Genomic DNA, 26,548 nt, shown 5'->3' with positions numbered 1-26,548 from the left:
TTCCCACTATTCCTGTTTCAGATTCTACCGGTCAAGCTGCACTAGACTGCCTTCCCTTTTCCAGACACCCTGCATTCATTGAATTTCCACGTCTTTGTTTCTGAATGGGTACAGCCCCTCCTCAGACCTCTGTCTGTCTTTCACAAACACGCCCTCCTCCAGAGGGGCCCCTGAGTGGTTTCACACCCCAAGGGGTGCCCTTTTCCCTCTCCCGGAGCCCTCCTTTATTCCCTGATGCTGCTGATTCTTTCTTTATATTTACTTGATTTTAATCCTCCTAGTAGGCTGTGATTGTCAGGAAGTCACTGTCGTTTTTTTAATCCTGAGCTGATTGCCTTGAACATAATAAGACCTTGGCAAACATTTGCTTGCACGGCATGGCCATAACCCAGTGGTTCTAAACCCAGGGTACTTTGGGCCCCCAGGAACACTTGGCAGTGTCTGTTTGTCCCATTTGGGGGAAGGCAGTGTGCCAGTGACATCCAGCAGGTGAGGCCAGGGTTGCGGCTGAGCTCCGTCCAGCACACATGACAGCCCCCACAGCTGGGAATTACCCGGCGCCCAGGGAGAGCAGCCTTCAGCTAGCTAACGCATGCTCCTTTTGACTGGGTTAGCAGCAGGAATCACAAGAGATCCACGCACCATTTTGGCAGAGAATTCGCTAGGAAATTCATGCCCCTTTCTTTCCTTTGTTTTCCTCTTTGTCTCTTTCTTTCGGAGCTGGGGGTGGCTCCAGTGCAGAGCTCTTTCCTAATGCCATCGAGGTGCCCTGGGAGCACAGATGGTATTTTCACCACTTGTTCGCCCCTGAGAGTGGCAAGTGACCTCCCAGGAATCCTTGAAGTGCTAGGAATGTAACTCTGGTCGAAAAGAAAACTCGGAGCTTTTTAAGTCTAGCAGAACATCCCACGTGCCCTGCGCGCCTGGGGGAGCTCAGGGGAGGGAGCTTTTAAAGCGCCCTCTCTCCAGGCTTCCCCACAGCGGGGAAACCTCAGAGCTGGTCTGGAATAAATGATTCAAGGGAACCTGAGGCCCTGTCGCCTCTCCTTTCTGAGAAAGGAATCTGTTTGCAGCAGCTTCGGGGAGCCGAGCCGCGAGTTCTGCAGGAATCTCTTTGCCAGGAACTCAAGGCACTTGTATCACTTAACTGGGGAACGGCAGCCCCTTCGGAGCAGGAGAGGGGGAAGCAGCTCAGGCTCACGTCTTACGTTCCTGCCCTGGTGACTGACACGGAAATTGCGGGACGGATGCCCTGAGCATGAAAGGCAGCCCCGGTCCGAAGGCGTTTGATGAGACAAGGAACAAGGGTTGACATGCTATTTTAAAAAGTTTGTCCTTGGGGTAGAATTACCTGACGGGCTGACCAGGATTTGGTAGTGGTGCAAAGAACAACCTTTAGCTCATCTGGCAGGGACAGAAATGCCAAGCCCAGATTCCAGGAGGCACCACCCCCTCTTCTGGGCACTCGCCAAGTCTTGTGCCATTAAAAAAAAAAAGATAGCAAGGTGTGATTGTATTATTGGAATTGCTGTGACTTTTATCCAGTAAATACCATTTTGTTCATCTGCCACTCCCTATGCGAAGGGACTTACTCATTCCATTTTCATGAAAACCTTTGAGTACAGAAATACAAAGAATACTTGGCACGGTGTGAATTCCCAAAGTGTTTAATGATGACAGTAATTAGGATACTGGAATAATGTGCATTGAGTAGATGGTTGGCAGGACTTTAGATACATTAAGAAAGTAAAAAAAAAAAAAAATCCTTTAAAGAACAAAATGGGAATCTCCAGAGTAACTACAGCCCTGTCAAAGTGACCTGGAAAAGGGCCAATGCCCCTTGGCGACAAGTATTTATGGTCCAAAAAATCTAAAAATGATTCCAAGCTGGATGACTTGCCTCAAACCTCAGTTTTATTTTGTTTGTGCAGCTCATTCGTTCAATCATTCCCTTGTTCAACAAACATTATTATTTATGGTTCCTATTCCATTATTCCCTCTCGTGTTTAACAGACATTTGCAAACTCCCTTACCCTGTGCCAGGCATTGCGTTAGATCCTAATAATACAATGGCAAATGGTCCTTACCCTTGGGATCCTTACCCTTAGTGAAATATCCATTAATTCAAGTAAGTATTTACTATGTGCCCAGATGTTACGGAAATGTAGTAACAGGAAACACAGAACTCCCAGGTAAATGAGATTACATCCTAATGAGGCAGCTGTGGGCATGGCTAGAGCCTAGTTAGCAAAAAGGACATGACACCAAATGGGGTGGAAGAGGTATTCAGGGGTTAGACTATATCCCACCCCCAATAACCTGAAGGTATGAATATATTCATACACACACGTACAAACATATTACATACATACATATTACATGCATGTTTCAGGAGCTAATCTTCCCATTAGATTTAGCTGTTATTGGACCTAAATAACTTCAGAAGTAAGTTACTTGTTTTTTTTAAATTAATTTTTTCTTTTTTTTAAAGATTTATTTTATTTTTATTTGAGAGCTAGAGTTACACAGAGAGAAAGAGAGGCAGAGAGAGAGAGAGAGAGAGAGAGGTCTTCCATCCACTGGTTCACTTCCCAATTGGCAGCAACAGCCGGAGCCGTGCCAATCCAAAGCCAGGAGCCAGGAGCTTCTTCTGAGTCGCCCATGCAGGTACAGGGGCCCAAGGACTTGGGCCATCCTCTACTGCTTTCCCAGGCCATCGCAGAAAGCTGGACTGGAAGTGGAGCAGCCAGGTCTCAAACCGGCACCCATATGGGATGCTGGCACTGCAGGTGGTGGTTTTACCCATTACACCACAGCGCCGGCCAGAGAAGCAAGTTACTTGTAATAACAGTCAATATATGGGCAAGACTACATGCTATCTTTGCTAGGGCTGGGCTGAAAGCTTAAAAAAAAAAAAAAAAAAAAAGAGGTATCTTGCCAAGAGCTTCCCCCTTGATGAGAAGAGACAGCAGCTGTGGCAGGAAAGAGACAGGGGCCTTAGCCTCACAAGGCTTTGCCTTCTAAATCCTTCCTGGGCCTCCTCACCAGAGGCCAGGAGAAGACCTGCTTAGCCAGGTGGACTACCAAGGAAAATAAGACTTAGGGCCAGAAAGTCGGCGGTGGAGAATTGACCCTCCCAAGTTGGCAGAACTGGCTGCAAAGTGTGAAACACGTGTGACAAGGCCACAGTGGCCATTCCTCTATCTCCATCAGCCACCCCTCACGTAGTCCTAAAGGACTATGAAAAAAGTACCTTCTTTTCAAAATTAGTGCCACCTTAAATCCTTCCAGTACATGAATTGTGTAAATGTCACTAGATTTGTGTACCTCTATTTCTCGATATGTATGCTACAGGGTAATATGTGAGCCTGATCCTGGTTTTTTTTTTCTTTCAGATTTTTGTTTAAAGGGGTGGTGGCATTATCTTTTAAAGTAACCTTTTGAAAATACAGTTAAAACATGGTAGGAAGCCCCCAAGCAATCTCTGTGCAATTCTTAATAATTTAACCTAATAGTCTCTCATCTGGGGAATCCCCCTAGGTCCTAGCTCCTAGGCAGCCAAGTCAGAAGCGACTACAACCTTTGGGACTACAACTCCCAGTAGACACCGCACCAACACCCTCGGCGCATGCTCAATCACGGTGACTGCATAGGATAGCAATCCCGAGGGGGCGGGGCTGGAGCTCGGCCCGCGAATCGTGGGCGGGGCTACAGGCGGGGCTAGAAAGGGGGCGGCGCTGCCGGGGCGGCCCGGAACACGCTAGTGGAGCGGAAGATGGCGGCGGCAGCAGCGGCTGCAGCCGGGACCCCAGTCGGGCTGAGGCGGAGGAGCCGCCGGCTCTGACCTCGCTCTGGCTCCGGTGCGTGCGGCTGAGCGTGTGCGAGGCCCCGCGCGTCGGGCAGGGGCTGCGGCGGCCACTGCGCGCCGCCCTGAGGAGCGCCCCGGAGGCGGCGCGGCTGCGGCTGAGGAGAGAGCCGGCTCCGGGCCTCCGCGTCCTCCTGCTCCCCCGGGCCCCCGCCTCCTCGGGGGGGCGGCGGCGGCGATGTTCTCGGTCCTCTCGTACGGGCGGCTGGTGGCCCGCGCCGTGCTCGGCGGCCTCTCGCAGACCGACCCCCGAGCCGGCGGCGGCGGCGGCGGCGGCGGCGACTACGGGCTGGTGACGGCGGGCTGCGGCTTCGGCAAGGACTTCCGTAAGGGCCTCCTCAAGAAGGGCGCGTGCTACGGGGACGACGCGTGCTTCGTGGCCCGGCACCGCTCGGCCGACGTGCTCGGTGAGTTCCCGGCCCGGGTCCCCCGCCTCAGCCCCGGGTCCGCCTCCCGGGGACTCCCCTGCGCGGGGCTTCCCCGATTCCTCCGGGCGGCGACGGGAGCCGGGGAGCTCGCTTGGAGGGAGCGCTTACGAGGCGCCAGGCGCGGTGCCAAGCGCTCCGAGGCGGGTTTTCCACTTGAACAACCCCCCATTCTCGAGAGGAGGAAACTGAGGTGCAGCGCGGTCGAGAGCCATGTGCTCAAGGTCACAGCCTGAGAATGTGACCGGGCTGTCCCGGTCGGAGCCGCGCCCCGGGCGACCTCGTCCCCTCCCTCGACGACGACACCTGCAGGCTCTTAACCTCGCTCCGGTTCCCTCCCTCCTCCCTCTGCGTGCCCCGGGGATCCCTGCTTCCTCGCGTGCTCCTGGCTGCGGGATCCCGAGCAGACGGGCGTGAGCCTCGCCGCCGCGGTCGGTCGTGACCCGATCTCCACGACTCGCGCGGCGAGGGCTGCTGCTGGCCTGGTGACAGCAGCTCTCGCACTGCGTTCTCCCAAACTGATCTTACGCACTTGAGGTCGCTTGGGGTGGCAGAAAGTGTCCTTGACCCAAAATAGAATGGCCGTCGGACCTGCTTGTAGACTGCTGCGGGAAAGCTTTGAGAACTGGGCGAAGCCTGCCAGGCCACAGGTGCTTCCTGAGGTGCTTCGGGAGGCCTGTTGGGCTGGGAGGCTAGGGAGAGGGCTTGCACAAAGAGCTGAGCGTCATTTACAGGCGATCGAAACTTTATCATATGTGTGTATTTTGGAGGCAATCGTAGGCTGCTAAAACTATTTTCGGAAGTGAAGTCCTTCCTTTGAAATCGAAGGGCATGCTGTCATTGAACTGAGATTTAAATGTCACTTTGGTTTCATTTCTCAGGTGAGATTGAGGTGGGTTCCTTTAAGTTTCCTATGCTGGGGCAAAGTTTGGCATGGGAACAAATAATTCTGTGAGTTTTTTTATGACTAATTATTTTTCAATCTGATCTTCGAATAACTGCCTAGTAGCTTTGATTCTAGGACACGCAGTGTTTGCGGACGTGGGACTAGAAAAGTTCTCGTTTTAATTTATCAATGACCCCATTACCTGTATTGAAAAAAAATCATTTTGCGTTCAGGCAACATTGTTGCCGTTAACTTTTGAGAAAGAGAGGGGGAGAACTTAGAAGGTCGGGGTGGTGCAAATTGAAACTGTACAAAAAATAAGTTTGATGCCTTTTTTTAAGGGTTGTCAGTAGCTGTCTTTTTCTGTTACATTTAGAAGAGGTTCATTCAGTGAGCTTGGGGGTGCTGTTTTTAAGTTGCAGTCGTAGTGCAGTAGGATAGGGGATAATGGGCCCCTAAGATTCACCTTCTAAATATGCTTATAATGTTGGTCGTTGTGAAAGATCTGTGATTTGATCAATGATTTTGATCCCTATGTTAAAACTTGATTTTTAAAGCTTTAAGAAAGCTGCCTTCGTAGTGGAGTTGGGTATTTACAAGGATATGGGAAATTTTGGTCCTATTCATTCTAAAAACAGCATAAGCATAATTTCTTGCTCCGATGTGGTGGCAGAAACCCAGCCTTCTTTGAGGTTCAGCTTTGCCACTTAGTAGCTGTGGTTCGTGGTCCTCGCCAGAGCCTGTCTTGAGTCTAATTTTCTTTACCCAGACTGGAGGATGGAGGGGGTGGGCCTGACCCTTCAGGACTGTAGCTTCTGACCATCACATCCTATTTTCCTTTTGTTTTGAAAAGATGCACCCTTTGTTATTTTGCATCTCAAATAACAGGCATTACTTTCTTTCTCATTAACAGTTAGCTTCTGTAGATTTCTTCTGTTATTTGGCACTAAAGCAGCAGTTCTTTTTTTTTTTTTTTTAAGATTCATTTATTTATCTGAAAGGCAGAGAGAGAGGGGTCTTCCATCTGCTGGTTTACTTCCCAGATGGTCACAATGGCTGGAGCGGCTGGAGTTGCGCTGATCCGAAGCCAGGAGCTTCTTCCAGACCTCCACATGGGTGCAGGGGCCCAAGGACCTGGTCACCTGCTGCTCTCCCAGGCCACAGCAGAGAGCTGGATCGGGAGTGGAGCAGCCGGGATTGGAACCTTTGCCCATATGGGATGCCGGCACTGCAGGCGGCAGCTTTACCCTCTATGCCACGAGTGCTGGTCTCCAACAGTTCTTTTTTTATTTATTTTTTTTATTTTTGACAGGTAGAGTTAGTGAGAGAGAGACAGAGAGAAAGGTCTTCCTTCCGTTGGTTCACTCCGGCGCTGCGCTGATCTGAAGCCAGGAGCCAGGTGCTTCCTTCTGGTCTCCCATGTGGGTGCAGGGCCCAAGCACTTGGGCCATCCTCCACTGCCCTCCCGGGCCACAGCAGAGAGCTGGACTGGAAGAGGAGCTACCGGGACTAGAACCCAGCACCCATATGGGTTGCCGGTGCCACAGGCAGAGGATTAACCAAGTGAGCCACGTCGCCGGCCCCCCTCCCAATGGTTCTTAACTTACCTTGGTTCACAGCTTCTGAGGATGTTTGTCCAAAGGCTCTCTCCCCAGAAAAATGCACAGACATAAAAGAGTGCCTAGGCTTTCAAGGATCTCACTGACCCCACACTGTTCCTCTGTGTGCCTGCTGCAGACTTAAACCCAGCTCTGGGGCAGGGGTGTGGCACAGCAGTTAAGACACCACTTGGGTGCCCATATCCCACATTGGAGTGCTTGAGTTTGAGTCCTGGCTCCATTTTCTGATTCTGTAATGTGCACCATGAGAGGCAGCAGATAACAGCTCAAGTAACTGGATTCCTGCCAGCCACATAGGAGACATGGATTGAGTTCCAGGCTCCTGGTTTCTGCCTAACCCAGCCTCAGCTCTTGTGGGCATTTGAGGAGTGAACCAGCAGCTGGGAGATCTCTGTGTTACTTCGCTGCCTCCCTGACTTAAAAAAAAAAAAAAATCCCCAGATCTGTACCCTTCCTGAAAAGAATGCCATGAGGCACAGCAGTCAGATGGCTGCTTATGTGACCATGGGGGTAGTCATCAGCCACATTTGACAAAGGTCACACACATAGGTGTAAATGGGGGAGTGGGCACAGGAAGACACAAGTTCTCCAGGACTGTCCTGTTGTGGCGGACGCTCTTCTGGAAAGCTGTCTGGGAGACACCTGAAACAACTTCGCAGGTTAGTCTCATTTCATCCTTGGCTGCCATGGGTCGGTTCATACTATGGTCACTTGTTTTTTTTTGTTTGGTTTTTTTTTTTTTTTTTTTTTTTTGACAGGCAGAGTGGACAGTGAGAGAGACAGAAATGTGGGGAGCAAACCGGACTAGACTGAGTTACTGGAATTAAGACTTATTCTATGGATCTGCTCTCCCACAATATGGCGCTGGGAGAGAAGTAAACAGCTTCTACACAGCTGCCTCCAGTTCAACCAATAAACTGTAGGACTTGCTACTGATTGGAGGAGAGCAGCGTACTCGGCGTGTGGGCAGCCGAGTTGGGATTGGCGGAGGAGGACTATAAAGGAGGAGAGAGACGGCATGCACCAGGAACATCTAAGGGAAACATCTCAGGGAACACCTGTGCAGCCCCCGAGAAAGCCGGCCGGCGGTGTGCCGCTCCCCTGCGGAAGTGGGGAATGTGGCCAGGGGGAACTGCCCTTCCACGGAGGTGGAAGGGATAGTAGCCAACCCGGGAAGAACCAGCAGCAAACCCGGGGAGGGCCGAGCAGACGAAAGAACAGCGCAGGGTCCTGTGTCGTTCCTCCACGAAGAGGGGGAGCAACACAGAAAGGTCTTGCTTTTGCCATTGGTTCACCCTCCAATGGCCGCCACAGCCAGTGCACCGCGCCGATCCAATGGCAGGAGCCAGGTGCTTCTCCTGGTCTCCCGTGGGGTACAGGGCCCAAGGACTTGGGCCATCCTCCACTGCACTCCCTGGCCACAGCAAAGAGCTGGCCTGGAAGAGGGGCAACCGGGACAGAATGCGTCGTCCTGACCGGTACTAGAACCCGGTGTGCCGGCGCTGCAAGGCGGAGGATTAGCCTAAGTGACTTGTCTTATTGTCACCGTCTCATCACAGGCTGCTCTGATTAATCTGCTATAATAGAGGTGATAAGTCTGAGTCTTTTTTTTTTCCTTTTTATTAAAATTTATTTGTTTATTTGAAGGCAGGGTTACAGAGAGAGAGAACGTCTTCCATTCACTGGTTCACTCTCCAAATGGCTGCAAAGGCTGGAGCTAGGCCTATCCCAAACCAGGAGCCAGGAGCTTCCTCCAGGTCTCCCACGCGGATGCAGGGGCCCAAGGGCTTGGGCCAGCTTCCACTGCTTTCCCAGGCCATCGCAGAGAGCTGGATGGAAAGTGGAGCAGCTGGGACTAGAACCGGCGCCCATATGAGATGCCGTCATTGCTGGTGGTGGCTTTACGCGCTGTGCCACAGCACTAGCCCCATGAGTGAGTCTTTAACATTGCTTTCTACTTTAGAAGTTGGAGTTGCAAATTGAATTGCATTAAATATGTTGAATAGTTATGTTGAGCTTCAATGCTTCAGAACCTTGTAGTTCTGTAGATAATTCATTGTCTTTATGTTGCCACCACATTTATGGCTAAGATTATTCACTATGGTCATCTAGGACTCCTTGACTCTTTGGATTTAGAGCTGTTTATTTCTTTTTGTATGAGAAAGAAAACAGTTTTGTTTCTTTAATTTAGAATTGATCTGCCCTATTAGTCATGCAGTGACTAAAAGTACTTGGTGCTTCACAAATATTTTGTAGTCCCCACTGGATTTCTTTTAGGAAAAACTAACTATGGTGGGTGTGGTGAGACATAGGAACCACTCCTATCCCCTGGAAAATTGGCAAAGGTGCTTTCTCTTTATTAGGTCCAACAGGAGTAAACCCGTACCAGCAGGAGCTGTGTACACTTTTCTTGTTCCTTCTTCCTTGTAGTTAATCCTGAGTTCTCTTATTACTCTATAAGGCATGGCTTCCTAGGTACACAGACATATGAGAGCTGCTTGGTATAATTGCTTTCTCAGAGCTCTCTGCTACTTAACAGCAGAATCAAAGACCATTGAGGATTCTAAGAACTGTGGAGTCCGGGTCTGTGATCTTATGATGAGAAAACAGAGGCCTTAGAGAGGGTCAGATGACTTCCCCAAGGTCACTCCACTGGTGTTTCTCAGAAATGGGCTTACTCCCAGATTCCCCATCCCAGTGCTCTGTGATACACCACTGGTCAGGTTTTCTTGATGAGATATGTGAATTTGAAACCACTCAGTGTCCTGGTGCTATTTGTCCTTCTAATGCTTTTCCCACTCAGAGGGGTGTGTGTGTGTGTGTGTGTGTGTGTAACTTTTTCACTGTGACTCATAACTAAAATGCAACAAAAACTCCTCTGCTAAACCACAGTGTTTATAAAAACCACTTATTTAAAAAATGGCAGCATGGTCTATGCCATGTAAATTCTGACCTCTGAATATTGAATTGTAAAGCAACTCTTATAAAACTGCGGGTTGTTTACTTAAGGTTGGTTTAACTTGAAACCTAAACATGAAATTAAAATAATTTCATTTTCCAGTCTCTGGATCTGATTGTGACCAGATTTTTGAATTGTTTATGTGAGGACTGCCCGTCTTTTTTTTTTTTCTTTAAAGATTTATTTATTTATTTGAAAGTCAGAGCTACACAGAGAAAAAAGGAGAGGCAGAGAGAGAGAGAGGTTTTCCATCCACTGGTTCACTCCCCAATTGGCTGCAACGGCCGGAGCTGCGCTGATCCAAAGCCAGGAGCCAGGATCCTCCTCCGGGTCTCTCACGTGGGTGCAGAGGCCCAAGAACTTGGGCTATCTTGTGTTGCTTTCCCAGGCCATAGCAGAGAGTTGGATCAGAAGTGGAGCAGCCGGGTCTTGAACTGGCGCCCATATGGGATGTTGGCACTGCAGGCAGGTGGCAGCCTAACCCGCTACATCACAGCACTGGCCCTGAGGAGTGCTCATCTTAAAAGTAGTTGTCAGGATCAGTGCTGTGGTGTTAACGGGTTAAGCCGCTGTTGGCAATGCCACCAGCATCCCGTGTGGGCACTGGTTTGAATCCTGGCTGTTCCGCTTCTGATCCAGCTCCTTGCTAATGTGCCTGGGAAAGCAGTGAAAGGTGGCCCAAGTCCTTAGGCCTCTGCAGCCACTTGGGAAGCCCAGATAAAGATTCTGGCTTTGGCCTTGCCCAGCCCCGGCTGTTGTGGCCTTCTGGGGAGTGACCCAGCAGGTGGAAGATCTCTCTGTGGCTCCTTCTCTCTCCCTTTCAAATAAATAACATAAATTTTTTTTTAAAAAAGTAGTTGCCTATGGTATATAGATGAAGTGGACAATATAAAAATGTAAATTTAGTTAGGAAATGAATGGATTGGATAGAATTGGTATTTTCAGATCTTTGTGATAATTTTAATATACCTGGTAGAGGCTCTGTATCTGAAAGTGAATTGTCTTTGTTAGAAAGTAAGTCACCTTATGGCCAGCACCACGGCTCAATAGGCTAATCCTCCACCTGCGGCGCTGGCACACCGGGTTCTAGTCCCAATCGCGGCACCAGATTCTGTCCCGGTTGCTCCTCTTCCAGTCCAGCTCTCTGCTGTGGCCCGGGAGTGCAGTGGAGGATGGCCCAGGTCCTTGGGCCCTGCACCCTCATGGAAGACCAGGAGAAGCACCTGGCTCCTGGCTTCAGATCAGCATGGTGCGCCGGCTGCACTGTGCCAGCCGTAGCGGCCACTGGGGGTAAACCAATGGAAAAGGAAGACCTTTCTCTCTCTCACTGTCCACTCTGCCTGTCCAAAAAATAAAAAATAAAAAAAAGACTCCAGCCTCAGAATCAGCCCTTGAGGCATTTGGATCTGGCTAAAAGGCCTATGAGAGTTTTGCAGGCATGGAAAGCCAAGACACTGCCGCAAAAATAAATAAATAAATAAGAAAGAAAATAAGTAAGTCACTTTGGGGGAGTGTATGTGAGAGCTAATTTCAGCCTTTCAAGAAGTCCTCTTGGGGCCGGGACTGTGGAGTAGCAGGTTAACGCCTTGGCCTGAAGCGCCAGCATCCCTTATGGGCGCCGGTTCTAGTCCCAGCTGCTCCACTTCTGATCCAGCTCTCTGCTATGGCCTGGAATAGTAGTAGAAAGATGGCCCAAGTCCTTGCGTCCCTGCATCCAGAGAAAGCTCCTGGCTCCTGGCTTCGGATCGGCGCGGCTCTGGCCGTTGCGGCCAATTGGGGAGTGAACCAGCATGTGGAAGACCTCTCTCTCTCTCTCTCTCTCTGCCTGTCTTCTCTCTGTGTAACTCTGACTTTCAAATAAATAAATAAATCTTTTTAAAAAAAGAAAAAGAAGTCCTCTTAGGGATTTCCCTCAGCTAGATTTCAAGTAGTATCAGGAAGCCAGTTTCATTATTACGTAGTCATAATATTCTTAAAGTCAAATTCCAGCTGATGTACCTGTTGATAGCAATTGTGACCTTGAGTGAATTTTTTAATTAATTTACATTTTAAAAGATTTTATTTATTTATTTGAATGGCAGTGATAGAGAATTTTCCATCTGCTGTTTCACTCCCCAAATGGCTCAATAGCCTGGGCTCTGCCAGACCAAAGCCAAGAGCCAGGAGCTTCTTCCAGATCTCCCTCTTGCATGCAGGGGCCCAAGGACTTGAGCCATCTTCCACTGCTTTCCCAGGCCACAGCAGAGAGCTGGATCAGAAGTGGAGCAGCTGGGACTTGAACCAGTGCCCATATGGGATACTGGCATTGCAGGTGGAGGCTTGATCTTCTATACCACAGTGCTGGCCCCTTTGAGTGAATTTTTTAAAATCAAGATGTATAATTCACATGCAATAGCATTCACTTTTTAAAAAAAGACTTATTTATTTATTTAGAAGACAATACTACAGAGAGTTAAGGAGAGAGAGAAAATTACAGAGATCTTCTGTCTTCTGGTTCACCCCTCAAATGGTCACAGTGGCCGTGTCTGGGCCAGGCCTGAACCAGGAACCAGGAACAATCCGGGGCCCCAGTGGGGGTTGGAAGGGGCACAAACGTGGGCATTTATAGATGCCCTTCTAAGTGCAACATCAGGTCGCTGCCTTGGGTGAGGAGCAACTGGGACTCAAACCAGTGCTCGTTTAGGAATGGGGCATCGCAAGTGGCTGCTGAGCCACTGCACAGCTGTGGCCTCTGCCACGGCTGCTGTCACTCTTGCTGTTGGTGAGGTTCACTTACTCGTGATTTTTACAAATTGAAATATTTGAGTACAGAATAGTTATGTGTTTGCCTCTTTTGCTGAACTTGTTTTGAATTGCCTGTTGGTAGAATCATTGTGCTTACTTTTAGTGGTAAATTGTACACCCGAGGAATGAAGCTGTGGAATCATAAGTAGACTTTACACTTAGTTTTGGTAAGTATCCCAGTTTTTCAAAAATGCTGATTCTACCCAAAATCCCACAAGTGCATGAAAGTTTTACTACTTCCATGAATGTGGCCATCACTTTCCAATTTTAGCCATTTAGCAGTGAACATGGTGGTATTATTCTTGGTTTACATCTGCATCTACCCGACATGTAATGATTTCCTGTGCTTCTCGGCTACGAAGATCTCTTCTTTGATGAGGGTACCTGCTGAAACATTCCCCCATTTCTCACCTTTTTTTAAATTGAAGGGTTGCCTTCTGGTTCCTTATCCTTTATTGGTATATTTGCATCTTTATATCTAGATACATGTACATAATAAAATACAAGCCATGGGGCCGGACATTCACTTTAAGAAAAAAAAAAGATTCATTTATTTGAAAGCAGATTTACAGAGAGAGAGAGCTTCCATCCACTGGTTCACTCCCCAAATGGTCACAACAACCAGGGCTGGGCCAGGCTGAAGCCTGGAGCCAGGAACTTCATCTGGGTCTCCCATGTGGGTACAGGAGTCCAAATACTTGGGCCATCTTCCACTGCTTCCCAGATGCACTAGCAGAGAGCTGGATCATAAGTGGAGCAGCCAGAACTCAAACTGGCAAACATGTGGAATGCTTTACCCACTACACCACAGCGCTGGCCCTGCATTCACCCTTTTAAAAAGAGAGTAATGTTTATTTTCATCTGTTTGAAAGGAGACCAGGCAACAGAAAAATAGGTCTTCCCTTACATCTGCTGATTTACTCCAAATTCCTGAAACAGCTGGGGCTGAGCTAAACCAAAGCCAGGAGCCTGGTGCTCCCTCCCGGTCTCCCACAGGGATGGATGGGCCTAACCACTTGTCATTATCTGCTGCCTTCCAGGATGCATTAGCAGGAAGCTGAATTGGAAGAGGAGTAGCTGGGCCTTGAACTGCGGCTCCCATGTCAGATGCTGGGATCCTAGTCTACAGCTTAATCCACTGGGCCACAGTGCCAGCCCCCATTTCCTGCTGATGTTCTTGGAAAAGCAGCCAGTGCTCAGGTCAAGTGCTTGGGTCCCTGCCACCCACATGGGAGACCTGGCTGAAGTTCTGGGCTCCTGGCTTGGGCCTAGCCTGGCCCTGGCTATCATGGGCATTTGGAGAGTAAACCAGCTGATGGAGGATCTCTGTCTCTCTGCCTTTCAAGTAAATAAATAAATCTTTAAAAAATATTCAAATCAGTGTGTGGAAAGGTTTTATGGAAATGAAGAAGAAATATATTTAAAGTGTACAGTTTAAAGATTTCTTTGAAAAGGTTACAGAGAGAGAGAGAGATCTTTATTTTTTTTTTTGACAGGCAGAGTTAGACAGTGAGAGAGAGACAGAGAGAAAGGTCTTCCTTTTTCCGTTGGTTCACTCCCCAAATGGCCGCCATGGCAGGCGCCGCGCCGATCCCGAAGCCGGGAGCCAGGTGCTTCCTCCTGGTCTCCCATGCGGGTGCAGGGCCCAAGCACTTGGGCCATCCTCCACTGGCTTCCCGGGCCACAGCAGAGAGCTGGACTGGAAGAGGAGCAACTGGGACAGAACCGGCACCCCAACCGGGACTAGAACCCGGGGTGCTGGTGCTGCAGGTGGATTAGCCAAGTGAGCCACGGTGCTGGCCAAGATCTTTATTTTTTATCTAAAGATTCATTTATTTATTTGAAAGGCAGAGAGAGGCAGAGAGAAAGAGGTCTTCTATCTGCTGGTTCACTCCCCAGGTGGCTGCAATGGCTGAAGCTGAGCCGATCCAAAGCCAGGAACCAGGAGCTTCCACCAGGTCTCCCACACAGGTGCGGGTGCCCAAGCACTTGGGCCATCTTCCACTGCTTTTGCAGGCCATAGCAAAGAAGTGGAGCAGCCAGAACTCCCATATGGGATGCTGGCACTGCAGGGGGCGGCTTTACCTGCTGTGCCACTGCGCAGGCCCCGAGAGATCTATCTTCCATCCATTTGTTCATTCCCCAGATGGCTGCAATGGCTGGGATTGGATCAGGCTGAAGCCAAGAGTCTCTTCTAGGTCTCCCACATGGGTGGCAAGGGCCTAAGCACTTGAACCATCTTCTGCTGCTTTTCTGAGGCCATTAGCAGTGAGCTGATTTGGAAATGGAGCAGTTGGGGCACGAACTGGCACCCACATGGGATGCTGGTGTAACAGGCAGTGGCCTTACCCTCCACACCGCAATGCCAGTCCCTAGTTTAATCGTTTTTTACATTTACAAGGTGTGCAGCCACCACCTCTATAGTTGTAGAGCATTTTCCTCAGCTGAAAAGAAGCTCCTTACTCAGTAGCAGTCATTCCCTATTCTCTCCTCCCAGTTCCCTGGGAACAGATAGTAGATTTCTGTCCCTGGATTTGCTTATTCTGGACATTTCATATAAATGGAATCATACAATATATGACCTTTTGTGTCTGTTTTCTTTCACATAGCAGCATGTTTTCAAAGTTCATCCATGTTGGATAATGCCAGTAATTTTCCCTTCTATGGCTGAATAATATTCCATTGTATGCATATACTACATCTTGTTGATCCACTTGCCTGTTGATGGACATGAAATTGTTGACATTTTTTGGCTTTTGTGAATAGTACTATGCACATTTGTGTGCAAGCTTTATGTGGACATATATACATTTTTAAAGATGTATTTATTTATTTGAAAGAGTTATACAGGCAGAGAAGGAGAAGCAGAGAGAGAGCGAGCGAGATCTTCCATTCCTCTGGTTCACTTCCCTGCTGGAGCTTCGCCGACCTGAAGCCAGGAACCAGGAGCTTCTGCCAGATCTTCCACACAGGTGCAGGGGCCCAAGAACTTAGACCGTCTTCTACTGCTTTCCCAGGCCACAGCAGAGAGCTGGATCGGAAGTGGAGCAGTGGGGACTCGAACCAGCGCCCAGACAGGATGCTGGCACTGCGGGTGGCGGCTTTACCCGCTATGCCACAGTGCCAGCCCCGGACATATATTTTTAATTTGCTTGAATATATATCTGGGAGTGGAACTGCTGGGTCATATTATAACTATGTGAGGGATATGGTTTTTTAATATGGTTGCATTTGCATATAATTTAGACAAGGGGTGTTCTTTTTTAAAGTGCAACAATCAAATATTCAGAGATTAGACTTTAAATATGTTTGATTTCATAATCTATATGCTTTACAGAGAAAATTGTGGCATGTTAAGGAAGTGGGAGAATTGCAGGTTAGTGAAACAGCCACCTCGGACTAACAGAAGTCAGAGTTAGGGTGCTGGTGTTTTGGTGCAGCAGGTTAAGCCACCACCTGTGACACTGGCGTCCTGTGTATCATAGTTCCAATTCGAATCCCAGCTGCTGCACTCCCAATCCAGCTCTCTGATAATGTGCCTGAGAAAGTTCCAGGCTCCTGGATACAGTTTGGCCCAGCCCCAGCCACTGCAGTCATTTGGGGAGTGAACCAACAGATGGAAGATCTCTCCGTCACTCTGCCTTTCAAATAAATAAGATAAATCGAAAAGAAAAACAGTAGACATTTAGGAAGCCACTGAGTAGTTGGTGTCTAACTTTTCTGAGTCTTCTGTTGTCCTTTAATAAATAACATCACAGTGTTGATGGATAGAGGAAACTTAACTCTGCTTGTTAAGCTCCTGCTCCTTAATGTTTTTCTCATTTTGCTGTACAAGGGTACTGTACCTTCTAGAAGGTACTTCTAACACAACTTTATTTTAAAGTTGTATTCTCATTTGTTACAGCGTTGACTTTTTTCCCTTTGTTCACAAGTATTCAATCTAGGAAATCTCTAATTTAAAAATTTTCAAATTCCAGTTTCTAACTGTCAATAATCAAAGGATTCTGGATGAATTTGCTGGTAAAGTAATTTTATTTTGGAAGCATAACTGTATACTTTGTAGATGATGCATTTTTGTAAAAAGGCTTTAAATAGTAGCAGATGGAAGCTGGTTGTAAAGGGTTTTTCTTTGAGGGGCTGGAGGGAGCAGTGCTGGGTGGGAGGAGCCTGTTCCTGAACTTTAGCACTGCTTTATGAAACTGGGCAATGCATAACCTAGATATTTGCAACAGTATCCAAATGGAGTTTGTACTAGTGTGTAACTCCAGAAGCACTACACCGGGTCAGAGTGTGCCCTATAACTGTGTCCTGTGAACACATCGAATGCTTGTGTTCAGTTCAAGCTGAATGTCATTCATTTTATATAGGTTTCTATACCATTTAGAGAGGCCCTCTTAGCTAGGGCTATCAGTTCAGAATTTTCAGGAAAATACTCTGGAAAATCAAGTTAACAGTATTTTATTTCTAGAGAAATTCAGCTTTTGAAGCCAGAAGGTTTTTTTTTTTCCCCCCATGATATGGCTGTTTCAAGCTATCACTTATAAAGTTACTTTCTTTAAAAAAAAAAAAAGACTATTTTTTTTAAAGATTGATTTATTTATTTGAAAGGCAAAGTTAGAGGGAGAGACAGATCTTCCATCTGCTGGCCCACTCCCCAAATGGCCACAATGGCTGGGGCTGTGCCAAGGCTGAAGCCAGGAGCCAGTAGCTTCTTCCAGGTCTCCCTCATGGGTGCAGAGGCCCAAGGACTTTGGACCATCTTCCACTGCTTTCCCAGGTGCATTAGCAGAGATCGGAAGCAGAGCAGCTGGGACTTGAACAGGTGTCTCTGTAGGATGCCAGTGCTGCAGGTGGTGGCTTAACCTACTGTGTCACAACACTGGCCTTGAAGCCAGAAGTTTTAGGCAGTTGAAAATACTGTGCCTTGTGAGTTTGCCTTTTAAAACTGTTTCCTTTTGGTCTCTTATAATGAATTGGTGTCCTACATCTTAATTTTTGTCGTTAGTAGTAAAACTCATTGGTCTTGTTTGAGAGTTGTCATGCATTTCTCATGAGTTTTCTCTCTCATTTATTTCCTATTGTTAAATAATTCCTCAAGTTGTGTCATAAATCCAGACTCTTTGTAAAAGCTGTCTGCAGAAGGCATTAGCCTGTTAACACACAGCATATTATTCATTTAAACCTGAGCTGACAATTGGCATAGCTCTTTCAGTTTAGTACAAAAAATTTTTTTAAAGAGATGCTAAATGTTTTTGAATATCTAAGATGGGATTGGGGTGTGTGACAACACAGAAGCTTTTTTCTTTAAGGGACACAAGTACTTCAGTCTGGTTTTGCTAAGTCAGTTTATTCAGTAACTCAAAACACAAGCCTACTTTCTCACAAGTGCTCTGTAGTGCTTTAGATTTTACAGAGCATTTTTATACTTTATTTTATTTAGTTTTCATAACCTTATGAATAGTTGTTCTTTGCTTAATCTGAATCTGTTTCCTTATCTATAAAGTTGGTACAGCTAGTATCATAGCTAAGACTTGAACCTAGGTCTCTTGCTTACTGGTCTAGTGCTTTAAAATAAATGGTTCCATTTGTGCTTAGAAAAGTAACAGGAAAGTACCATACAAAACACCTGTAAATCCTAACTCAACTATGGTCAGTGTGATTACCAGCTTTTGTGTGTAAATGTACATATACACTTTTTTTTTTTTTAAGATTTTTATTCATTTGAGAGGTAGAGCTACAGACAGAAAGGGAGAGACAAAGAAAATGTGAACCATCTGCTGGTTCACTCCCCATATGTCTGCAGTGACTGGGGCTGAGCTAATCTGAAGCCAGGAGACAGCTTCTTCCGGGTCTCCCATGCAGGAGGGGCCCAAGCAGAGTTGGATTGGAAGAGCGGCTGGGACATGAACCAGTGCCCATATGGGATGCTGGCACTGCAGGTGGAGTCTTAGCCTACTACACCACAGCGCCAGTCCCCATATACACATCATTAAACACTGAATTAATATGTATTCTGCCTATGCTCTGTGTGTGTGTGTGTGTGTGTGTGTATGTATATATATATATATATATATATATTTGAGTGTTTCCAAACTAAGCATAAATGGTTCATATTCTCCTGCATATATACTCTATAATTTATGAAACAAGTCCTCTTTTTTAATTTGACAGAGTTATAGACAGAGAGAGAGACAGAGAGAAAGGTCTTCCTTTTTCCGTTGGTTCACTCCCCAAATGGCTACCACGGCCGGCGCTGCGCTGATCCGAAGCCAGGAGCCAGGTGCTTCCTCCTGGTCTCCCACGCGGGTGCAGGGCCCAAGCACTTGGGCCATCCTCCACTGGCTTCCCGGGCCACAGCAGAGAGCTGGACTGAAAGAGGAACAACCGGGACTAGAACCCAGTGCCTATATGGGATGCTGGTGCTGCAGGCGGAGGATTAGCCAAGTGAACCACAGTGCCGGCCCTTCTATTTTTAGTTATTTGGGTCGTTTCCAGTTTTCTGTTTTAAATAATACTTCAGTGAATAGCTTTTTATAGCTGAATATTTCCTTAAGATAAAATCCTTAAAGAGGAGACAGTGAACATTTGCAAGGCCTCTGATACAGATATTACCATAGTTTCCTCCAGAAAGGTTACACTGCTTTACACTTTTCCAACTGCCATTAAATTGCTCTCATCAAGAAGCTTGTTCATCCTCAGTGTGTCACACGGAACAATTTATAGTTACTAGGTTCTTCAACAGCTATTTTTGAGGTGAATACATTTGTAGCTGGACAGTTCCAGAACTGATTGAATTGTTGAATCCTAAGGACTACAAAATGACTGCAAAAACTTTGCCAGGCAGGGACTACAAAAGTGACTTCCTACAAAGAGTGCTTTCTGTTGAAGGCCCAGGACTATTTTTACTCAGGTCAATTCCAACACGTTTTTGCACTGAATTTACTCCTGAATGGCCTATTTTGAAAAGAAAAAGAATTTATTCCTTTTTGGACTCCTGTAAATGTGCATTTCTATCTTTCAGGGATGCCATTATTGAGCAAGCTTTTTGATTTATTAAAATTAGTCTGTTCTGTCATTTGAGATATATGCTAAAGATTGGCTGTACTAAATGAAACAAAGTTTGCTTCTGTTTTCACATCAATGTTTGAGTAGCAGTTTTGGATAAGAAAACTATTTTAAGCTATTTCCATAAGAGCTACAAAACTGTTCATGGCTTTGGGGTTGAACAATAATTGATAATGTGGTCATCAGTATTTCTGTGAAATGAGAAACTGAACGTGGACATCTTATGCATGTGTTTTTAAAAATTCATTTTTCTTCATTCTTGTGCAGCCATTTTGATCTTACCATTTTTACTCTTGTAAACGTACACTGAATTTTTAACAGTGGTCTTTAATTTATTTACAGATCATTTGAATTTTGTGCAGTAAATCTATAATCTTTTTTATCAGAATTTCTTTTTGAGAAATGGTTGACTTGAATTTTAGTTGGTGGTTTGAAGGAGAAAAACTTTTCCAGCATTTTATTCAGGTTGTTAGAACCAAACTAAAAGGACAAGGGGCAGTGTTTCTACTCTTTTAAGTTACTGTTGGAATTTTTCTGAAAATATACATGTGTAGTAACAAGGGATAAATTGGGAAGCCTTAAAGCTTTGCTTTGAAACTAGATTGTGCAGTACACATAATATTGTATGTGACATGTAAAGTATAGCCGTATTTGTTAATTCTTATATTGTAGTTTCTAAAGTGGGGTCCTTTTCTTTACACTGGGACTTAGAGCTTGAAAATCTCAGACGTGAAAAAAGAACTCAAGAGAATTTGTCCTGTGTCCAGTTAGTGGCAAAGCGATGTGATCTGCAGGCCCCGTTCAAGTGCTTTGTCCCTTTTCATGAAGCGTGTGATAAGCATACTGAAGCAGATTCCCACCCAGGGCATGGCACCTGTGTAATGCTAGAACATAGGACCTGAGACTGAGTTCATTCTCTTTTTTGGAGTTGTTGGATGAAAGTTTATAGACCAGATTGTTGGCATTCTTAACTTTTCAGTGTAGTCAGCTGAATTCATTTTTTACTGGTTTGTTAGTCCCTGACAGGAGTTATGGAGAAGACCAAGGTGAACAAAACAGACTTCATCCCTGAGGTTTCGTAGTCTGGTGGGAAAGGCAGACATGTGCACAGAACAGTGTGAGAGTGTACTGAGGTATTGTGCAATCATGGAATCAGACCTTGAGCTGTGGCTTTTTTTCAGTAAATTGAGGCAAATGAGAAGAAAGGTAAGCCTGTCCAGATGGAGGGGTCAGCAAAGGCACGGTGGATCCCCCTGACTAGCTGTTTTTCAGCTGGCAGTGCTGGCACAGGGGGGTGCTACTGAAGACTGATTTTAGAAAAGTTGAGAGCAAATTACTGAAGGTCACAATTAAATGTTACAAAATTGGGTGTTTTGTTTTGATAGAAAGCTATAGAGGATAGTTTGGCTATTTTTGTTTTTGGTTTGGTTGTTTTTGAAGAGGCAGCACATTCGGATGGTACAAAATTCAAAAGACATTCAAAACAGGGCACAGTGAACAGTCTCTCATCCTGGTCTCCTAGCTACAAAGTCCCTCTCCCAAGAAGCAGCCAGTGTTACTAGTCTCTTGAGTATCATTTTACAGAATTTTTTTTTACATATACAAGCAAATAAGGACAGGATATTCATGGAAAGTATTTGACTAGATGAATAATATGGATATAGCAAGGTTATAAAAAACAGGGTCTAAAGGGAGAACAGGAACTGGAAGACCAGTTAAGAAGCTACTAAAAAAGCTGAGCAAAGCTCTGAAGGTTAGGTAGGCAAGTGGAAAGTAGCTGGGCTTCAGACACATTTCAGACTAATGATTACTGTCATAGAGGATGAAAGGAAGAGGATTTAAAGTTGATTTTGAGGGGCCGGCGCTGTGTCGTAGCAGGTAAAGCCACCGCCTGCAGTGCCGGCATCCCATATGGGTGCTGGTTCTAGTCCCAGCTGCTCCACTTCTGATCCAGCTCTCTGCTATGGCCTGGGAAAGTGGCGGAAGATGGCCCAAGTCCTTGGACCCCTGCACCCATGTGGGAGACCCGGAAGAGGCTCCTGGCTTTGGGACAGCCTAGCTCCAGCTGTTGCAGCCATCTGGGGAGTAAACCAGTGGATGGAAGGCTCTCTCTTTCTCCCCCTCTGCCTCTCTCTAACTCTGCCTTTCGAATAAATAAATAAATCTTTTTTTTTTTTTTTTTTTTGAGAGGCAGAGTTAGTGAGAGAGAGAAAGGTCTTCCTTCCATTGGTTCACCCTCCAAATTGTCGCTACGGCCGGGGCTGCTCCGATCCCGAAGCCAGGAGCCAGGTGCTTCCTCCTGGTCTCCCATGCGGGTGCAGGGCCCAAGCACTTGGGCCATCCTCCACTGCCCTCCCGGGCCACAGCAGAGAGCTGGATCAGAAGTGGAGCAGCCGGGACAGAAGCCGGCACCCCAACCACGACTAGAACCCGGAGTGCCTGCACCGCAGGCGGAGGATTAGCCTAGTGCGCCGCGGTGCCAGCCATAATTTTTTTTTTTTTTTTTTTTTAAAGTTGATTTTGAAGTTTCTAACCTGGAAGATTCTGGGCTGCCATGAATTGGGTTGGGAGATGGAGAAAGAAAGGTCAAGCTGGGGAATGGAAAATGAATTGCCAGGCCGGTGCTGTTCCGGCCGCAGCAGCCATTGGGGAGTGAACCAACAGAAAAGGAAGACCTTTCTCCCTCTCTCACTGTCCACTCTGCCTATCAAAAAAAAAAAAAAAAAAAAAATTGCCGGTGCAAGAGGCATTTTATGGGTTGACTTGTCAGACTTGTAGAACGCTTGCATCCAGTCTGAGTGCTAGCACTATCATCTGTGGCACAGGAGCTCTGTGTAGCAGAGTTGAGAACTGTTGTGCCATGGGCTTGGCTAGCCACTGGGGTGAAGAGATGGTCAGCTCTCAGGGATCACATTAGAAGAGCAGTACGGAGAAGCGGCGATCACAGTAGATGCACTGGGATTATCATGAGCAAAGAGGATGGTTCATCCCATTTGTGTATTCCCCATTGTTTCAAGGTTTCAGTGTAGAGTGAGAAATAGCTAAGCCTGAACCCTCACACACAATAGGCAGCAGGCTCTGAAGAGGTATTTGTTAAATACTGGCATTTATTTCTTCAACGGGCAGTTGATTCTTTTTGTCTTTGCACCTTTTTTGGGACAGATATATGCTTCTTCCTTAGTATTTGAAAATGTTACTGTTGAGTTAATTAGTTAATTGATTGTGAGGCAGAGAGAGAGCATTCTTATTCACTAGTTCACTCCCCAAATGGCTGCAGCAGCCTAGAAGTGGGAGCCAGGTGCCAGAAACTCAGTCTGGGTCTCCCATTTGGCGGCAGGGACCCAGCTGCTCGAATCATGATTGCTGCCTCCCATGGTTTGTGTTAGTGAAAGACTGCAATCAGGAGCTGGAGCCAGGTACTCTGTTATATGATGTGGGCATCTTTTTTTTTTTTTTTTTTTTTTTTTTGGACAGGCAGATTTAGACAGAGAGAAAGGTCCATTGGTTCACCCCCCCAAATGGCTGCTACGGCCAGTGCTCTGCACCGATCCGAAGCCAGGAGCCAGATGCTTCCTCCTGCTCTCCCATGCAGGTGCAGGGCCCAACCACTTGGGCCATCCTCCACTGCCTTCCTGGGCCACAGCAGAGAGCTGGACTGGAAGAGGAGCAACCGGGACAGAATCCGGCGTCCCGACCGGAACTAGGACCCCGGGTACTGATGACACAGGTGGAGGATTAGCCTAGTGAGCCACGGCGCTGGCCAGTGTGGGCATCTTAACAGCCCAGCCAGACACTCATCCCCTATCAGATGTTTCGTGGAATATTGAATGGTGGTGGGCTTGTGGCTGAAAGAGCTGAATGGATCACTCATCTTTTATACATTATCTGTGAGTGGGCATTGTCTTTGGTTGTGATCACAGGGCAGTGTTTGTAGAGCTGGCAGTAAGTCACTTTGGGATTGCTGTAGGCTAGACTGTTGGCTGCTAGTTGATCTTTCTTAAATACAAGCATGATAGCCGGCGCCGTGGCTCACTAGGCTAATCCTGTGCCTTGCGGCGCCGGCACACCGGGTTCTAGTCCCGGTTGGGGTGCCGGATTCTGTCCCGGTTGCCCCTCTTCCAGGCCAGCTCTCTGCTGTGGCCCGGGAGTGCAGTGGAGGATGGCCTAAGTACTTAAGCCCTGCACCCCATGGGAGACCAGGAGAAGCACCTGGCTCCTGCCATCGGATCAGCACGGTGCGCTGGCTGCAGCGCGCTGGCCGCAGCAGCCATTGGAGGGTGAACCAACGGCAAAGGAAGACCTTTCTCTCTCTCTCTCTCTCTCACTGTCCACTCTGCCTGCCAAATAAATAAATAAATAAATAAATAAAATACAAGCATGATTCTCATTTGCTGATTGTCGACTTAGGGCTGAGTCCTCGGAGCACGTTATCACTGTTCCTCACACCAGCTTTTAAAATGATGCATGTGATTCACCATTTAGAGGTGAAATGTCGAGTGTTGCCCCAGAACACCCTTAGTCCACCCTGTCTTAGTACTGGGGCTGGAGTTTGAATCCAGATCTGCTGCCCTTGCCTGGTTTGTCATACTACCTTTCAATTTCAAGTGAGAAATGATCATTTAAGGGGCCAGCACCAGCATCCTATGTGGGCACTGGTTCAAGTCCTGGCTGCTCCACTTCTTATACAGCTCCCTGCTGATGGCCTGGGAAAGCAATGGAGGATGGCCTAAGTGCTTGAGTCCCTGCACCCACATGGGAGACCTGGAGGAAGCTCCTGGCTCCTGGCTTCAGATTGGCCCAGCTCCTGCCATTGGGGCCATTTGGGGGGTGAACGGTAGATGGAAGACCTCTTTCTCTCTGCTTCTGCCTCTCTATAACTCTGCCTTTCAAATAAATAAATAAATGTTTTAAAAATGATCATTTAAAACTTTCTCTTATTGAGGTGACTCGCTGAGTCTGAATAATACTTAGTGATTTGCTATACCTAAGCTAATAGTTGAGCAAAGCCCTTTAAGACAAATCAAGGCCTCTGGAAGCTGTGCTAATGTTAGTGGCCCCAGGCCAGCCTTTTCTTCCCAGGGACTGCCTAAATGTTTAACTCCTGCACTGCATTGTTTGAAATGATTAATAGTGAGAGGCTCCTGGCATAGATGTAATGGGTATTTACCTGAAAGTCAGGTTTTTCTACTCTTAAAAGGCTCCACTTAACTTTTAGTTTATCTGTATTAGTAAAAGTTGCAGAGAATTGGTCAAACTGCCTCTCTACTCAACTTCCCTCCCCCATAAACCTGTGTTTTCACCCTTCAAGGCTAAGCAGATACTTCTCCATGAATCCTTTTCTTTTTGTCTCTCTCTTTTTAAAGACTTATTTATTTGAAAAAGAGAGAGAGAGAGAGAGAAAGCCTTTCATCTGCTGGTTCACTCCCCAGATGGCTGCAACGGCTGGAGCTGGGCCACTCTGAAGCCAGGAGCCAGGAGCTTCTTCCAGGTCTCTCATGCAGGTGCAGAGGCCCAAGAACTTGGACCATCTTCTACTGCTTTTCTAGGCCATAGCAGAGAGCTGGATTGGAAGTAGAGCAGTGGGGACTCGAACCAGCGCCCATATGGGATGCCGGCACTGCAGGTGGCGGCTTTACCCGCTATGCCACCGTGCCGGCCCCCATGAATCCTTTTCTGAGTCTTTCAGCTAGGTATAGTTTATCCTCCTTGCTTTGGTATTTATGGGTACATATTTATTTATTGTAGTGCGCTTAAATCTCTCCAGACCCCCTCCCTAATGTCCCTAATGGCAGTCATTATCACTTGATTTTTTTCCCAGCATTTCACCACATACATTTCTTCTTATGCAGTCTAGGATGAGAATGCCATGTAAATGGGTCACTGTGAAATGCAGCAATTTAATTTTCTCCAATCAAAATAAGAAACAAACCAGTATGATCTCACTTCTATTAACTTTTGAAGGTTTACAGCAGTTAAAGTATTTTTATTTCTATGTATGAAGGTTAAAAAAATCATTTCTTCATAAAATACCAGAGCCACCAATCTCACCTATCACTTGAATTTTAAGTTCCCATGGGAAGAAAATTTTTATTAGATGTAAATCCTCCTTTAAAATATTTATTTATTTGAGGCCGGTGCTGTGGCATAGCAGGCAGATCTGCCGCCTTCAGTGCCAGCATCCCATATGGGCACCAGTTCAGGACCCAGCTGCTGCACTTCCGATCCAACTCTCTGCTATGGCCTGTGGGAGCGGTGGAAGATGACCCAAGTTCTTGGGCCCCTGCACCTACATGGGAGACCTGGAGGAAGCTCCTGGCTCCTGGCTTCAGATTGACACAGCTCTGGCTGTTGTGGCCAATTGGGGAGTGAACCAATGAATGGAAGACCCACCCCCGGTCTCTGTCTCTGTCTCTGTCTCTCTCTCTCTCTCTCTCTCTCTACCTTGCCTTCTCTCTCTGTGTAGGTTCAACTTTCAAGTGAATAAATCAATCTTTAAAAAAATATTTATTTGAGAGCAAAGAGAAAGAAGAAAGAAATACAAACAGAGAGAGCTCCTTTCTGCTGGTGTACTGCAACAGATCGGGCTGGGCCAGTGCTACGGACAGATTCAGGAACCCAGAACTCAGTCCAGGTCTTCCATGTGGGTGGCATCACCTCTGCCTCCCAAGATCTGCATTTTTAGGAAGCTGGAATGAGGAGCAAGAGCCTGGTATCAAACCCAGGTATTACATGTGGAATGCAGGCATCTTGACTGGCTAGGTAGCCATGCCTAAATCCCTTTTATTACATGTAAGCTCACTTTTCATCAGTGTCTTGTATATAGTAAACATTTAAAAAAATGTGTTGAGAGGTAGGCATTGTGGTTCAGTGGATTAAGCCTGTATTCCATATCCGAGTGCTAGCCAGAGTCCTAGCTGCTCTGCTTCTGATCCAGGTTCCTGCTAA

The 26,548-nt window shown here is 46.9% G+C and overlaps 1 protein-coding gene across 2 annotated transcripts in view; it reads left to right on the top strand.

The window, feature by feature from the left end:
• Window positions 1-3,741: 3,741 nt before the first annotated feature.
• PPTC7 (protein phosphatase targeting COQ7) overlaps window positions 3,742-26,548 on the top strand; it is a 61,022-nt gene continuing 38,215 nt past the window's right edge. The window contains exon 1 of one of the 2 annotated variants that reach the window (XM_002719748.5): window positions 3,742-4,272. In XM_002719748.5, coding sequence (XP_002719794.1) covers window positions 4,044-4,272 — 229 coding nt within the window. In that variant the 5' untranslated portion in view covers window positions 3,742-4,043. Of the gene's footprint in view, window positions 4,273-4,318; window positions 8,729-26,548 lie in introns of those variants that run through there. The other variant, XM_051826781.2, reaches the window with a different exon arrangement.

The sequence above is a fragment of the Oryctolagus cuniculus genome, chromosome 21 (assembly GCF_964237555.1).
Source record: "Oryctolagus cuniculus chromosome 21, mOryCun1.1, whole genome shotgun sequence".
In the NCBI taxonomy this organism is placed as follows: domain Eukaryota; kingdom Metazoa; phylum Chordata; class Mammalia; order Lagomorpha; family Leporidae; genus Oryctolagus; species Oryctolagus cuniculus.
This window is presented reverse-complemented; position numbering and strand designations above follow the sequence as displayed.